The sequence below is a fragment of the Medicago sativa genome, chromosome 6 (assembly GCF_051527215.1).
Source record: "Medicago sativa cultivar Bolivia chromosome 6, Bolivia_mono, whole genome shotgun sequence".
In the NCBI taxonomy this organism is placed as follows: Eukaryota; Viridiplantae; Streptophyta; class Magnoliopsida; order Fabales; family Fabaceae; genus Medicago; species Medicago sativa.
Window position 1 is genome coordinate 22225887 of NC_140754.1, and position 17061 is coordinate 22242947.

General features: G+C 33.3%; 3 protein-coding genes across 3 annotated transcripts; 2 read left to right on the top strand and 1 right to left on the bottom strand.

Annotated features, from left to right (window-relative positions):
* LOC146913730 (uncharacterized) lies at nucleotides 1-1253 on the top strand. The gene is made up of 2 exons (XM_085720976.1): nucleotides 1-232; nucleotides 274-1253. The coding sequence occupies exons 1-2, from the start codon at nucleotides 1-3 to the stop codon at nucleotides 1251-1253; spliced, it is 1212 nt and encodes a 403-aa protein (XP_085577102.1).
* A 3886-nt stretch (nucleotides 1254-5139) lies between these two features.
* LOC146913731 (3-ketoacyl-CoA synthase 20-like) lies at nucleotides 5140-8747 on the top strand. Its single transcript, XM_085716944.1, has 2 exons — nucleotides 5140-5857; nucleotides 7748-8747. The coding sequence occupies exons 1-2, from the start codon at nucleotides 5204-5206 to the stop codon at nucleotides 8531-8533; spliced, it is 1440 nt and encodes a 479-aa protein (XP_085573070.1). The 5' UTR covers nucleotides 5140-5203; the 3' UTR covers nucleotides 8534-8747.
* A 2797-nt stretch (nucleotides 8748-11544) lies between these two features.
* On the bottom strand, nucleotides 11545-12369 carry LOC146913732 (uncharacterized). Its single transcript, XM_085720419.1, has one exon. The coding sequence runs from the start codon at nucleotides 12298-12300 to the stop codon at nucleotides 11548-11550; it is 753 nt and encodes a 250-aa protein (XP_085576545.1). The 5' UTR covers nucleotides 12301-12369; the 3' UTR covers nucleotides 11545-11547.
* Nucleotides 12370-17061: the final 4692 nt, after the last annotated feature.

The following is a 17061-nucleotide window of genomic DNA, read 5'->3' on the forward strand; positions in this document are numbered from 1 at the left end:
ATGTCTATTAACAATCTGATGATGCCTAATGACAAGAGATGGAATGAGAATACTGTCAGGCACGTTTTTAGTGCTGAATTAGCGAATAAAATTCTGAGCACACCCTTTGTTGCTCATGTGCAATCTGACCGTCTGGTTTGGAAAGCTGAAAGGAATGGGAAATATTCAGTTAAGAGTGCTTACCGTTTGTGTGTAGAGGAACTCATTGATACTTCACATCTTTGTTGTCCCGGTAAGTGGTCAAGCATTTGGAAACTTAAAGTACCCCCCAAGGTTCGGAATTTGATTTGGAGAGTCTGCAGAAGGTGTTTACCAACGCGATTCGACTCCATGATAAAGGAGTACAGTGTCCTACGAATTGTGTGAGCTGTGAATCAACTCCTGAGGATATGGCACACTTATTCTTTGCGTGCCCTTTTGCTATACAAGTATGGAACTTGTCGGGGCTTTGGACTGATGTTAGTGCTGCAAACTTGAGTGCAGATTCTGATATAGGCACTGTGTTTACATTACTTGATACGCTTACGGCAGAACAGAAAGTGATTTTTGCTGCTACGGTGTGGAGCCTTTGGAAACACCGAAATTTAAAGATTTGGGAGGATGTAGCGGAAGTGGCAGCAGCTGTTGTTGACCGTGCGCGTGTGCTGCTTTCTGAATGGCAGATTTCTAACTCTAGAACACTAGCTGATAGCCACGCTACTGTAGCAGCACCAAACACGCTGCTGCATTCTCAATCTGCAGATGCTGATTCCGCAGCTGATGCCTTGGCAGTGTGGCAGAAACCAACTTCTGGTCGGTACAAGTGTAATGTCGATGTCGCGTTTTCTTCAACAAACAACCGTACGGGCATTGGTATCTGTATTCGTGATGAGGAAGGGGCTTTCGTTTTGGCAAAAATGACAAACTTCCCTTGTCTGCATCAGGTTACGGTTGGTGAAGCCATGGGCTTATTTGAAGCTCTCCAATGGCTTAGTGATATGTCATTGGATAATATCGACTTTGAGCTTGATTCTAAAATTACTCGTGATGCATTCCACTCCTGTAGAGATGATGTCTCTGAGTTCGGACATGTAATCGCTTCTTGTAAAGCTCTCTTTTCCGCATTCTTCATCAACTCCAGAGTGGAGTTCACTAGGCGACAAGCAAATGGATCGGCTCATGCTCTCGCAAGAGAGGCTACATTTCTAGCTAGTCCCATAATTTATTATCATATCCCTTCTTGTATTGAAACAATTATTATAAATGAAATGTAATGAGTATGTTTACTTCAAAAAAAAAACAACAATGGTAAATCAGACAAATTATTTCTTTACAAGACTATTTACTGGCAACAATGCTTATCATGTGAAATATTGATTAAGAAGGATTGAACCAACTTTATACTCATATGCAAATACATCCACATAAATTAACATTAATTAAATAGACCACATGCATTAATGGAAAGAAAAAAAAATGACACCGCCCCTAAATACGATTTCCTTGTGCATAGCAATGAGGAAAAGCTTTGAACTAAAAGATCTATCTTGATACATAAAAAAATATATAGATTTAATGAAGTGATGTCGTGAGATTAGCATCAGATAAGATAAGATAAGAACTCGTCAAAAGCACGAACATAATTAGGTTTTTTTTTTTTTTAGTTTGTTTAGTTTGAGCCATATATTTTTAAAACATGCTAATTCAAAACTATTTGGTTAGTTTGATACATGTTAGTTAATGCAAAGCACCCACCTTTAGAGGACTTTACAAGTTCTAACTTGACTTAGGTAAATCGTGGATACAATTTTGGAAAGAAGGTTAAAATAAGAGTTAGATATTCACTACTTATCCTTCTTTTCAACAGAACAAGCAATTACCAAGCATCTTTCAAAAAAAAAAAAAAAAAGCAATTACCAAGCAATCATGTCGTTCGAACTAGGTACTAAGAGAACTATTTTATGACATATAATACCTGAGGAGACCACATTTTTAGAGATAATGTCACTTTCTATTTTTAGAGACCAAATTTAAATGAATCCTAGAAAACTACATCATCAAGGCTTTAGCAGTGGAAATGGTCCCAAACATAAGTTTTGTATCACATTCATCTTCAATCTCTAGAATGATAAAGTCTACTAGAAAACTTGACACATTCCACATGTAAGATTACATCTTCAACTATTCCATGAGGGTACATCGTTGTTCCATTGGCCAATCCTATAGCTATTGGAGTTGGCTTCTCCTCAAGCCTAGGAATCTTCCTCCAAGTTGACAATGGCATGACATGAATATTTGAGCCAAGATCACACAAGTTAACAATGGAACACTAAAACATCATGAATCCGATTTCTAAATATATTCGCCTTTGATGGAAACTTCGTACGAATGGCAGTACAGCTTCTTCTGTTGAAATATATTCGCTCCTCTTCTAGTGGATCGAGTCTCAGTTGCAGTAAGTTCTTCAAAATTTTCAAACAGCAAGGATATAGGGGGTGGTGTCTCCTTCAAGTGGAATTGACCTTCAAAAATGGGGTACCTATTGCCCCCTCCCTTTAGATATCATCCCGACCATTACATCGATCCAACATGCCCAACCGCTAGTGTGAAGCTACAAAACAAAAAGGGTTACCCTAGAGAACTTGGCAAAAGGCGACATCAACAAGTTGAAACTTAGCTTCTTAGATAGCTATAAAGTCAAGGTTGTTGGACGAGATGGAGTACCAACCTTATTCTTCCTAATTCCCCCCTAAGAACTTTAACCTTTGTTTGTTTCTAGAGAAGTTGAGAAGAGAGAAATATGGAAGAAAACAGTTGAAAAGAGACGATTGACATTCTTTTGTTTGGCGTAGGAGAGAAGTTGGAGAGAGAGAGAGAGAGAGAGAGAGAGAGAGAGAGAGAGAGAGAGCATAGACCAAAAAAGCAACCCCAAGAGTAAAGCTACTAAAGACCTCACTTTAGGCCTGCCAACTAAAAATATTTTTTATTAATTTTATAAAAAAAAATGGCTCATATACAGACAAAAATTGCCACACATATCCAATATTAAACTTTATTGACCCAACTGTGAGACAAAATTGCAAATTTTTTCTTTTCTCCCTACACTTGCAAAGAAAAACGAGAGAAATACCGACAATTTGTAAAGAGAAACAAAAAAACCTATTTTTTTTTATGAAGGGACTTATTTGTCTATTCAAAAAATTATTATATTTATCTCTTTCTTATTTCTCTTCTATTTTTCTTGTACCAAACAATCAAATCAGTTACATTTTTCATTTCTTTCTCTCTTTTCCGACTCTCTCTCACACATTTTTCTCTTCACATCTTCTCATAAAAACAAAACACACTCTTAACGTTAATCGACCCCTTAATCATACACAACCTCTAGACTCCTATATCCTCGCTATCCTTTGAGGCAACCAACCTAGACTACTCACAATTGCTCCATTACCAACTTTGAATGGAATCATCTTTTAGACCGGATAATATAGACATTGTATTGCAATGTCATCTATGTGACCAATCGTGCTATTATTGTCATCAATATGGTTGATAGGAGTTGGTTTGAAATTTGAAGGATAAGGTTAAAAAAATTATTTTGCTTAGTCCACGACATGAATTGATGTTAGGTATCTTTTCCCATTTTTGGCTATTTTTTCGTACAGCAAGGATCAATGTTTTATATCAGTATAGCTTTTTAGGATTGTCATAAGATATTTTCATATCATCTTTAAGATTTTATTTTTGAAGTTTTCAACAGCATTGATCTAAATTTTCAACAGCATTGACAGGGACTTTACACATTGTATAAAATATACATGAGCTGGAGTTCGAACCCTGAATTTATTACTTATTTGTCAAGGTGAACTTTTTGCCATTATCAGTACCGGCTCAACACATTTTGAAGCCTAAAACGTACTATAATCTAAGGTTTTTTAATGACAGAAATTAATATAAATTCATAGGTTTTATAAAAAAAAAACATTACAATTAAAAAGAAAAATAAATATTGCATACAATTGCATTATATAAGTGAAAGTGATGCAAGTGTAGCACTTCTAACGAAAAAATAGTGCACATTGTAAAGTCGTATAGGGAACTTATGAACCCGTGTTGTAAGCATCATAAAACCTCGCGTCTACCCTCTTTACTACATGACAAAGTTGTATAATTCATTTGTTGTGTAGTCTTTATTCGTTTGATATATATACATAACTTTGTTTATTGTGAGACCTTTATTCTAAATTCAAAATTTAAGGGCCTAAAGCGAGGGTTTAGGTTGCCTTACCCTTACGCCGCCCTGACCATTATGATATTTGACAACAAAAATATATATGATCGTTCTAATACATAACAAAAGCCTCATATTATTTAGAAATTGAAACTAACGTTAGTTCATAAACAACAATCATACTTTTCAACCCAACAAAACATATTTTGCAAAGATAAAATCTTAATGATTCATACAAAGTTAATGGCGGACAATGCTTTGAAACGTAATGTTGTGAACTTGAGGTCAGAACAACTATAAACTATACTTATAAACTATACTTGAATTTAAAGAGTAATTACATTAAATTTTTCTTAACTTAGATAACTACACTTACAATATTGAGGAAGGTAGTAGACCTTTAACCTATTTCAAAGATAAATTTATCTCTACCGACAATATCAATATTGTTGTTATATTTAATATTTTTACCTAAGTTTGAATAGAGGACCTTGTATAAATATCAGATGATGGTTGTCATTTAGTAACCAAAAAAAAAAGATGATGGTTGTCATTTTGTCTAATGAAAAAACAAAAATCATAAACCTATTTCTCAAAAATTGTTCCTTGAATATGGGAGAGAAGAGCTATAGTACTATTACTTTTCTTCACCCACCGGAAACTAAAACAAAGTACGAACCCGACAAAAACATTTACTAATATTTATGACTTTCTAATTTTTTAACAGAAAATATTTATGACTTCTAACTATCACAATCCGACTTTTAACTTCCTTTACCAACTTTCTTTACCAACATAAACAGTGCCTAAAATAAAAATACTCCCTTACTTTATTCTTTTTTATTTATTTATTTATTTATTTTTATTTTATGAAAACCCTACCTTAGTCATTCCTATATAAATTACCTCAACTATACTACTATTGTCTCACACAATATCATATAGCCCTAGCTATCCTTTTCAACAACATTCACACACAAAAAAGAACCAACAATGTTGAAGCATTTCTATATGATATCAAACATAATGAACATTTTGTTCATGTCACTTTTAATAGTAGTAGCTACATCATGTGTAGGTTGTTTTTATGTCAATGATGAATATTGCAATCCTCAACCATCAATATTGATAAAATCATTTTGTTTAGCTACTTCCTTAGTTTACTACATTTTCATGACTAGACCAAACAAAATATACCTAGTAGATTTTGCATGTCACAAACCAAAAAACAATTGTATTTGCACAAAAGAAATGTTGTTGGATAGAGCAAAACATTTTGGTTTTCTTAATGAAGAAAGTTTCATTTTGATTCATAAGATTTTAGAAAGGTCAGGTGTGGGACCCATCACTTATGTTCCTGAAGCATTATTAGAAATTCCACCAAGACTAACACTTGATGAAGCAAGGAATGAATCAAATTTAGTTCTTTTTGGAGCTGTTGATGAACTTCTTGAGAAAACCAAAGTTGAAGCTAAAGATATTGGAATTCTTGTGGTGAACTGTTGTTTATTTAATCCTACACCATCACTTTCAGATACTATTGTTAATCATTATAAACTTAGAGGGAATATTTTGATCTATAATCTTAGTGGTATGGGATGCAGTGCTGGTGTTATTGCAGTGGACTTTGCCAAACGTCTTCTTGAGGTATTTTTGTCTCTCTTTATTTTCTATAAATATCTTAATTTATAGTAAAATAATTAATTATTTGTCAAAAAAAGAGTACAAAATTATTTAAGGAAACTTTATTTTTGTGATATTGCTTCTTGTTTGTCGGTACTATTTTATACTTGTTTGTTGGTACAATTATATATTGACAAGAATACAAGATGTTTTTTTTTTGTTTTTTGAAAGATGTTAAAGACCAGACATTTTCATTTTTTTTTTTTTTAGTAAGTAAGACCATTGAGAGACCCAAATATTTTAATACTAGAGGTAGCATATATATATATATATATATATATATAAAAGAATGTATATACATTATAATTGTTCTATATAGTTTTTCATATTTTTAAAATATTAAATATTTTTATTTTATCTAAAAGGTTATTGGAAATATATTTATACAAACGAATAAACAATTATTTAACCATTCATCAATTTCATATAGTTTTGCATCTAATTCTTTATAATATTAATAGCAGAGATATTCCTTCAAAAAAAATTAATAGCAGAGATATCAATATGTATTTATGGTTCAAAATATTATTAAAAAAATTATAAAAGAGTGGGAGCTAAAGCACCCTCAAGCTCCAACCTATAGGCCCGTATCTGAGTAGGACTAAGGTAGTTCGGTTTTAGTTGTTTTTTTTTGGTTATTTACATATAGCAAAAGGGTAGCTTTAAATATTTATTGTCTCACTCTAACTATTTTTCTCTATAACAAAAAAATACAGATAATTTTAACATAATGATAGTTATTAGTTAATGCTCTCTGCAGTCCCAAATTTATACAAATAAAAAAAGTGTAGTTGGTCTAAATTTAGATCAATAACATTAGCTGTATTAATTTGAAGGAAAATAGAAAAATTTGCATATATTAGTATATTTTAGTGACTAAATAGAAAAATAGTGATACTGTACCAAAAAAAGAAAAAGAAAAATAGTGATACTTGAGTAAATAAATTAAATATTTACTCAAATCATTAGCTATTAATACATAACATATACATAGTTTGTCCTCGTGAGTTTAGCTCAGTTGGTTGGGACAATGCATAAAATAAAATATGCAAGATCCGGGGTTCAAACCCCGGCCACTACCAAAAAAAATAACATATACATACTTTTAAATTTATTGAAGAAGAGTAAATTTATTGAAGAAGAGTTTTGCTATTTATTATGGTTCTACTGAACTTAAAAGATTAGTCTTTATATATAGTTAACCGCAAATGATACAAATTCACACGCAAAAAATAAAACACATAGTACATATGTTTCACCACTGTATCTATTTCACCACTATATGAGAACATTTTTAATTGCAAACAAGTAACTCCATATATTGTTTTCTCATATAATTGGTCCAAAAAAAGTATCTTCCAGTATATGTGTTCAGTCACAGTGTCGATATGTTCATACAGTTTCACTGTCAATCATCATAGGTCCATTATTGAATTAAAGATTCTGACACTTTCATAATAACAATAATAATGATACTTTTGCCAACAAAAAAAACAAAAATAATGATGCACATTGTTTTGAAGTAACTTTAATACTTTTTTTCTTTAATACTTAATTTTATACTAGTACAATACAAGATATTTTATAATTTTTTTTGAATGAAGATATTTTATAATTGATGGTCGTTACTTGTCATACTGAAGTAGAACATGATTGTTAATGCTTACAAAGTTAATACACACATATACAAATAAAACTTATCAATTATTTTCTATTTTTTGAATCCTTAATAAGTGAGCTTAGCACATAACCCTACAAATAAATTTAACAAACATGATCTTCAATTTCCTTGCTAGCTACATGTAATTTGTTCCTAACTAATTAAGCTTGATTATTTATGACATGCAATTACAGGCACACCCAAACTCATATGCTTTAGTGCTAAGTACAGAAAATCAAATCTCAAGCATATACAAAGGCAATAACCCTTCAATGATCCTTACTAATTGTCTCTTTCGAATGGGTGGATCGGCGGCCCTACTCTCAAGTCATCCATCGGACCGTAGCCGCTCAAAATATCAGTTGATGCATTCGTTGCGCACTCACGTAGGCGCCGATGACAACAGTTACAATTGCGTCTTTCAAGAAGAAGACGAAAAAGAAATACTCGGTGTTAAACTATCGAAGGATCTCATGAATGTTGCTAGGGATGCACTTCGTACACACATAACATCGCTCGGTCCATTAGTCCTCCCAATTTCGGAAAAACTCAAGTATGTGAAAAATTTAGTTGAGAGGAAGATTTTGAAGAAGAAGATCGAACCATACATGCCGAATTTTAAGTTAGCGTTCGATCAATTTTGCATGCATACGGGCGGTAGAGCGGTTCTTGATCGGATGCAAAAGAGTCTTGAGCTTGATGATTTTCATATGGAGCCTTCAAGAATGACACTATATAGATATGGTAACACATCATCAAGTTCTGTTTGGTATGAATTGTCTTATTGTGAAGCTAAGGGGAGAGTTAAAAAGGGACATAAAATATGGCAAATGGCTTTTGGATCTGGATTTAAGGTTAATACTGCTGTTTGGTATGCTTTGAAGAATGTTGATCCTAAATCATTGAAAAATGCTTGGATGGATGAGATTGATGATTTCCCTGTTCCATTGCCAATGAACAAACATATGATTAAAGCTTAGTTTATAACTTTCATGTCATGTTTGTGGTTTATGTGTCTAGAAAGAATAATTAGGTTTAGTTTTATGTGTGTTATGTTATTTACTTGAGAAAAATTATGTACTCTAATGTTGTGTGATGTGATGTGTGCTGAGATTATTGATTATAATATTCGGCCAGTTATGTAGTTGAATTGAACTGAAATTTCTATTTAATGATTGATGAAAGTTTCCAACATATATTAGAATATTCACATTTTGAATAGTAATGAATTAAACTCAAGTTACTAGACCACATCTGGTTGGTGTGATAGGTAAAGAACTCAAGTGATTTGATTGAATATTGACTTTTGTGCATAAAGAAACTTGATTTGGAAGAAAAAATCTATCTTGTATTTATAACATGAATGATGATGAAAGGAAATGTGTTAGATGATGTCATGAGCTTGATCCAGGTTCATAACAACATCTGTGTTTAGATTTGCCGTATAATTTTTTTACAGTTTTTTGTTAAGTTTCTAAGATGAGTGATGACAAAAGGGAATGTGTTCAGAACAACGATGTTGGAACTCCTTCCCTCCACCATCACTCATCTTATAATAACCAACATGTTCATAACAACATCCAACATTAATTTTCTTAGTTCTTTGTTGAGTTTATAACAAATGCAACAAACATGCCTATTTAACTAAATTTTTGAGTGTCTTGAACCACATAAATTGTCGGTGCATCATCATTAACCACACAAAAAATGGGAACCGTAACAGTTAACTGTTGCTAGTGCCAACAACAGTTAACTACTGATCTAACCAACGACAGTTAACAGCAGCTGACACCAACGACAGTTAACTGTCGTGGTTTCCTGATAACAAAAACAGACAACTTTCTTGATAGAATTGTTGTTTTATTTTACATATAAACTTTACTTCATTCATACTTTGATTCAATCATTCATAAAATCATCTTACATTCTAACCAAAGCCATTCATTCATATCATTTATGAAATAAATATAATACAATCAAATCATTCATTAACACAAGAAATGATCAAGTCATTAATTTACATCCCCATTAAAACCAAAACTAAAAATGATCAAGTAATTAATCCTACGAATTACATGAACAAGTCAAAACAAAAATAAAGCATTGTGACATGTCCTGCCCTTGCCTCTGCCTCCTCAACTGCCTCCTTGTTCTGCTAATGGAATATGTAGAAGCTGGTTCGTAATCACGGTAGTCCTCATATGTGAAGTCACCACTCAAACCCTCATCACACAAGTTGATGTAACTCATTACAATACTCGGTGAATCTAGCCTATCTTTAGCATGGTCATGCTCAATTATTTGTTCTCATTAGCTGGCCTAAGAGGATCTCCCCCGATAGAACCATACCAAGTATCCTGATGTGTACTGCAATGGAACCTCAACCACCAAACCCCACTATGTCTAAGGTATGACGTGCACACGGAAATCCAAGAAAGCCTGAACTACATGGGCAACACCAAGAACACACACATATAATGGTGATATAGGGATGTCTTGCACTTGTCTGTATTGACTCTTCACCTGCTCAGGTAAGTGGAGAAAAACCTTATCTTGACTGCACATAATTCACCCAGAGTACTAACACCGATCAACTCCGTCATAGGCACAACTCCTACCTCCTGAAGACCTTTTTATTGTGACTTAGCATCTACCCATTAATGGGAATGTGTAGTAGACATGCCACATCATCCAATGTGGCGATCGTCTCTCCCGTAGGAAAATGGAAACTATTAGTCTCCTCATGCCACCTCTTGAACAGGGCAGTAAGCATAGCAATGGATGAAAATTTTTAGAGGGACCAAAAACCTATGAAATATTCTAGGGGGATTAAAATCAAATATTGATATATTTAGGGGGACCATTTACTTATTTAACCCAACATCTTATTATCTCATTATTAGCTAGGCTTGAACAAACATTACTGTTTTTGTGGAGGAAATCTAGATTAGCATTGTCTGGATGTATTGTCTGAGAAAAAAAATGTGATATTTATAGAAATGGACCACAATTTCTCAAAAAAAAAAAAATAGAAATGGACCACAAGGGATGCTGTTACTAAGCATTACCTTTGTTATTTATTACACATTTGCTTTAAATTTAATGACACTGGTGGATAAGCTATTGCTGAAATACTTTATCTTCCAATTAAGAGAAGACACTGACATTGAATCAGGAGTTCGGTCACCAGCTATTCAAGCAAAGTTAACGGTCCAAATTTTTTTTTTTTTTAGAAAAGAAAATAATATATTATTCTATATGAAATATTAACTTTGAGTAGGGCCGACAATGAATTGAATTAACAAGAAACTAGATTGAAACTTAATTTAAAAATTAATTCATTGAATTTGATTTATGAATCAAATGAGCTGAATTTGAATTAAAAATTATGTTCGTTAAATAAATAAGTTAAAATTAAACTATGTATTCGACCCATTTAATTTATAAGTCAACTCATTAAAAGTTGACTTTGAAGTAGGAATAAAGATACTTGACGATGATGTTGCAAATTTCATTTTAAAAAGAAATAAACACCATTTAAAAGTTAGCATTCATAGTTGCAAATCTCATAAATTTATCAAAATTCAATTCTAACAGTTCTTGACAACAAATTATCCTTATCTAGTTAAGTAGTATGCAAAAATGGACAACACACTATATTGAGTAATGTAAAAAAAATAAAAAATATCATATATTAAGTTATACTTGTTCAAATAAAACATTCTTTATATACTCCCTCCGATCATTATTATAAGCAAATTTTTACTTTTTAGATTCATTCAATAAATAATGTATGTAGTCTACAATATAGACCACATACATCATTTATTGAATGAACCTAAAAAGTCAAAATTTGTTTTTTTTTTGAACAAGCCAAAATGAGATATATTAACAAAAAAGTTTTGGTCCCTAGCACAAGGAGTGCCAAAGGAAACAAAACAAGATTACAAAATAGTACTGATCAAAGCCAAAAAAGACAGCACGGAAAAATACATCAGCCAATCCCCAAACAAGCAAGGGGACGCTGCCACCACATATGATAACCAAATGGAAAGCATACATTTTTTGCTTTCAACCATTTGAGAGATGTAATCTTAACCTTTTCAAGTAATTGCTCTGTTGTTTTTGTTGTGTTGGCAAAGAGTCTTTGGTTTCTTTCATTCCAAAGAACCCAAATACCACATAGCCAAATCAAATGAAGAAAAGACCTTCTTGGAGCATAACCAGCTGAAGAGTAAACAAACTGATAATAATGGTCTGAAACCTGTCGAGGGTCCACAGAAAACAAACCAATCCAAGTCTTAATTTGTTGCCATAGATCACCAAAAATAGGACAATGTATGATTAAGTGATCTATTGTTTCATTTTCTCCACATCCTGTAACACATAATTGGGAATCATTAGAAATAACACCTCGTCGCATCAAGTTATCCTTTGTTGGCCATCTATTGCGGAGAAGACGCCACGCGCAAATAGAAACCTTCAAAAGAGCATTCTTATGCCAAGGAGCATCAGAAACGACGTCATGGTTATGTATCTCCTGCCGCATGAGCATTTGATACACACCACAGACGGTGTATCCATCACTAATATTAGGCTGCCAAAGCCAGACATCTAGTTCAGTAACCTGCAAAGTAACGATAGTAAGCATATTCTTAATTTCCACCAGCGACTCCTCCTCCCAAGCTAACAAACGTCGCCTCCACCTCCAAGCCTCCCCATCTTCACCCCAACCTAAAGCGTACATCTCTCCCACCGACAAGTCCTTATGAATCTATAAATCATACAACCTCCTAAATTTGTCCATTAACGACACCGTCCCACCCAACAATCCGACCAAAATAAAGTATTTAAACAATTACCTAAACGTTTTGATATACTTTCTTCAAACCAACTACAACCCTCCACACCTATGCCATTTTGAATTCTAATTAACTCCCTCCACCAAGATGAACCTGTCACGCCACCCTCTCTTAACTGACCTCTCTCCTCTCCATAGCGAGAGGACAACACCTTAAACCACAGACCCTTCCTGTCCACTAAACACCTCCAACACCATTTACCTAGAAGGGCAATATTAAATTCATGTAATCTCCTTACCCCCAAACCACCAACCCCCTTACTCATGCAAATAGTATTCCAATCTACCCAAGCAATTTTTCTATGATCCTCACCCCCACCCCAAAAAAAAATTAAAATAGATTCAATGAAGGAGATTATACCTGCGGGAGCTCTGAAAAAAGAAAGGGCGTAGACTGGCAGTGAAGACAGGACAGACTTAAGGAGAATCAAGCGGTCACCATAAGACAAATTTCTACTTTTCCAATCAGACAGTCTAGATTTTAGGCGCTTTATAACCGGATCCCAAAAACTCAAGCGTCTAGCATCACCACCAATGAGCAGCCCCAAATACATAAATGGAATTTTACCAATTTTACAAGACAAAATAGAAGCGGCTTCTTGTAGCCAAGATTCAGCAATATTAGTACCAACCAACATGCTCTTGTGGTAATTTACCTTCAAGCCAGACATATTCTCAAAGATAACTAGAATTGCTCTCAAAGCGCGGACATTCGCCCAACTCTTGACACCTAGTAGAAGCGTGTCATCCGCGAATTGCAAGTGGGAAAGCACAGTGGGGGTGTGCGTTCCTATGGAGTAACCGGTAAACATATTTAAGTTAACTGCTGAAGACATTAGAACATTCAAACCTTCAGCTGCCAAGAGGAAAAGAAAAGGCGAGAGTTGGTCACCTTGTCGCAATCCCCTTTGCAATTGAAACTCCTCAGTAGGGCTGCCATTTACGAGAATCGAAGCTGTTGCGGTACTGACACATTCCTTCATCCACTTATGCCACAAAGTTGGAAACGCCATTTTCCCCATAACATCATCAAGATAGCCCCAATCAACTGAGTCAAACGCTTTTTCGAAATCAACTTTAAATAAGAGCAACTCTTTTTTCAATTTGCGGGCCTCATCCACAACCTCGTTAGCTACTAGAATACCGTTAAGGATTTGGCGATCTTTTACAAACGCTGACTGAGTGTCTGAGATTATCGTTCCCATTACCTGACGCAAACGGTTTGCCAACAACTTCGCCAAAATTTTATATAAGCATCCCACCAGAGCAATGGGGCGGAAATCAATAAGACATTGTGGATTGTCGATCTTTGGAATAAGAGCGATGAAAGTCAAAATTTGCTTGTAATAGTGACCGGAGGGAGTACCATTTAAAAGCTAACAAAAAGATCTATAGATCAATTTTTTAAAAGCTAACAAAAAAATCTATAGATATTTTTTTTTATAGAAGCATTATCCTAAAATATATGTTAGAAGTATAAGGATTAATATCGCATTTATTGATGAGATCAACTGCTTCTGTGAAAATATCTAAAGTTACAAATATTTTTTTAGAAATAAATTGTGTCATATAAAGCTATAAACAATATTGTACCAAAAAAAAAAAGCTATAAACAATGTCTATAATTCTTATGAATACAATGAAGGTAAATAAAGTTGTTTTAAGGGTCTCATTATTGCTAAGTTGGCTATTTAGTTTCAACACTTAAATATCTCGCAAATATGCAACTTTCTCTAATTTTACTATTGAAGTTTCACATTGAAAGATATAGTCTCTTACGCTTAGGGATGGGAATAGGCCAGACCGGCATACAGGGGCCTAATCTAGCCTACGACAGGCCAGGCCAGGCCAGACTTTTTTCTTAAATAGAGAATGCCTAGGCTTTTTTTTAAGCCTATTTAGCTTAAAAGGCCAGGTCACAGGCTTCTCAAAAAGCCTCTTAAGTCTATTAGGCTGACCTATTTAACTAATATGAATAATATTATTTATTATTATATTATATTTTGTACTTTAAATTAAAATATAAATTTGTAAACCTTTTCAATAATTTAAGCTTTATTAGTATACATTAATTTTTTGCATATATAAATGTATTATTATAAACTAGAATAGAAATATGATACAATATATAGTCGAATTCCCTAAAACCTCGTGTTGATTATCAAAAGATAGTTTAATCTAACTAAACTATTAGTTCGCTAGTCCATTTAAACTTAGATCACTTTGCTTATTTAAAGAAGTTCATAAGATATAGGCTTTTAAACAGGCTAGCAGGCCGTATCAGGCTTTCAGAAGGTCAGACTCAGGCCTAAAAAGTAGGCCTATGACAGGCCGCAGGCCAGGCTTAGACTTTAAAAAATTATGGCAGGCCAGGCTTAGGTCTTGCAAAGCCTAGCTCGACCTAACCTATTCCCATCCCTACTTACGCTCTATTCTTCTTTTATATAAAGAGTATATATGGCCCTTAGTAAAAAAAAATTATTGATATTTGAGATTAAAGTTTAAGAAACAAATGTAGTTCCTTTGTGTATTTTAGTTCATTTGATTGACACTATAGTATTTGTCACAACCATATCTTTTTAAAAAAATATCTCTATATGATCAGAACCATACTATGCAAGAATATACCAACATGTTTGTAACTATGAAACATGGATACTTCAAAACGGAGACGTACCCGTATCGGATACCGATACTCCATGGATACTCGCGGAAACGCACCCACGAAATATCAGAATTTAATTTTTAAAAAATATTTTATTGGATACTTATATGATACTTCACAGATACACAAAGATACTTCTAAGATACTTCACAAATACGTATCCTAGAAAAAGATGAAGGGTGAAAAGTGAGACAATGTTGTAAAAATTCAGTTGAGATGTATATGATTCAATTTTAGATACGCATCAATAGAATTGTTTTTCAATGAATCACTTAAAATATACTTCTTGTGGATGAAGGTAACGAGACATCGGTGATTCAGTTAATCAACATTAGATATAATATGGCTTATAAGAAAATTTTACATTTTTTTATTTTGATCACATGTATTATTTTAAAAAAATTGTGACTTTTATAATAACATAAGAAAATTTTACATTTTTTTATTTTGATCACATGTATTATTTTTTAAAAATTGTGACTTTTACATAATAATGAAGAGAAATCAATGTTTATTTTCTTCACGTATTTTACATACATATAATTTTTATTATAAAAATTCTGTCAACTTATCTTAAACATAATGTATCCTAAACTTTAAAAAAATCGTGTATCCGCGTATCCGTATCGTATCGTACCCACATTCGTACCCGTATTTGGGCTTCATAGGTTTGTACCTTGTGGGGCTTCATAGATGTCTCATTATTTCTAAGAATTTCATAATTTCAATGGCTTTTTGTCAAATGTTTGTATATATTGATATATCCTATGGATGATTCTATTTAATGTGCACAAGTAAAATAGTTTTGTACCATAAACAAATATATTTTTTACCCATTAAATCAATACATCTGATCGTGTCAAATTTGATTAAATGTGAGATTTATTGATCTAACTGTTAAAATTAATTTTTGTATAATGCAAAAATTATCTTAATAATGCATCACAGGATTAACTCATTGGCAGGAAATGTGTAACAACCCCAGGCTAAAACTTGGCTGCCGCCTGCCAACAATTATTACGATGCTTCTCACTCACATCTACCCTTAAAGTGATATATTTAGAATTCTGCTCTTTACCCAACATATTTTGCTCGCGTCCAAATGAAATATCGAAAATACCCCTGCGTAAGTTAATCACGCAGTGTAAGTTAACTAACGCAGGTGTTATACCCAGCGTGAGTTTACTCACGCTGCTTGAGTTAACTCACTCAGGTGTTACCCCCCACGTGAGTTAACTCACACTAATTTTCAAATCTTATTGTGGGTTATGTTTCAATTGATATTATTTTGGCCTAACGTGTTAAAATGGCACTTAGATAGAAAAAGGTTGACATTGGCTTCTTTGGTTTTCCAGTACCCTTAGTTTCATTTTTTATATGTGAAAAACCAACTCTTCCAAAAGTTTAAGGGTGGTTTGTTCGTTAATGGCTACACTGTTAGTTGTGAATCATACCAACAATAATCAATTCCTTCAAGCATCAATAATCAGAGAGCCATGTTTTTTTATTTTGAAAACTAGCGTGAGTTAATTCACGCGGCGTGACTTAAGTCACGCATGTGTAAAACTAAGTCACATTTGTTTTACATTTGTGTGAGTTAACTCACGCAGGGGTATTTTGGAAAGTTCAGTTGGGAACGAGAAAAACATGTTGGGAGAAGAGCAGGATTCATATATTTATGAAAGGAGTTTTTTCTTAAAGAGCGTTGGACCAATACAGAGTCCAACTGAGGAGGTAGCATTCGTCTTTGATTGGATTTTGTTAGAAAATAGGGTCTTGCTAACAAGTGTTCTAAAAACACCTTTTAAGGATTTTCGATTAAGATATTATTCATTGAAAAAGTTTAATGTTCCGATTTCTGTTACATTACATGCACAAGTTTTCATCAAAATGTACTATTTAAAGTCTTTAAAGAGTGTATTTAGAGCACTCGTTAGCATTTTCCTAGAAAATATACTCACTTTTTTTTAATTTTTTTTTAT

Bases quoted from the DNA above. Each gene is read 5' to 3' on its own strand.
- LOC146913731 (XM_085716944.1), top strand. From the start codon at position 5,204: ATGTTGAAGCATTTCTATATGATATCAAACATAATGAACATTTTGTTC. The intron at 5,858-7,747 runs GTATTTTTGTCT...ATGCAATTACAG, and splicing joins TTGCCAAACGTCTTCTTGAG to GCACACCCAAACTCATATGC.
- LOC146913730 (XM_085720976.1), top strand. From the start codon at position 1: ATGTCTATTAACAATCTGATGATGCCTAATGACAAGAGATGGAATGAG. The intron at 233-273 runs GTAAGTGGTCAA...GTACCCCCCAAG, and splicing joins TTCACATCTTTGTTGTCCCG to GTTCGGAATTTGATTTGGAG.
- LOC146913732 (XM_085720419.1), bottom strand. From the start codon at position 12,300: ATGTACGCTTTAGGTTGGGGTGAAGATGGGGAGGCTTGGAGGTGGAGG.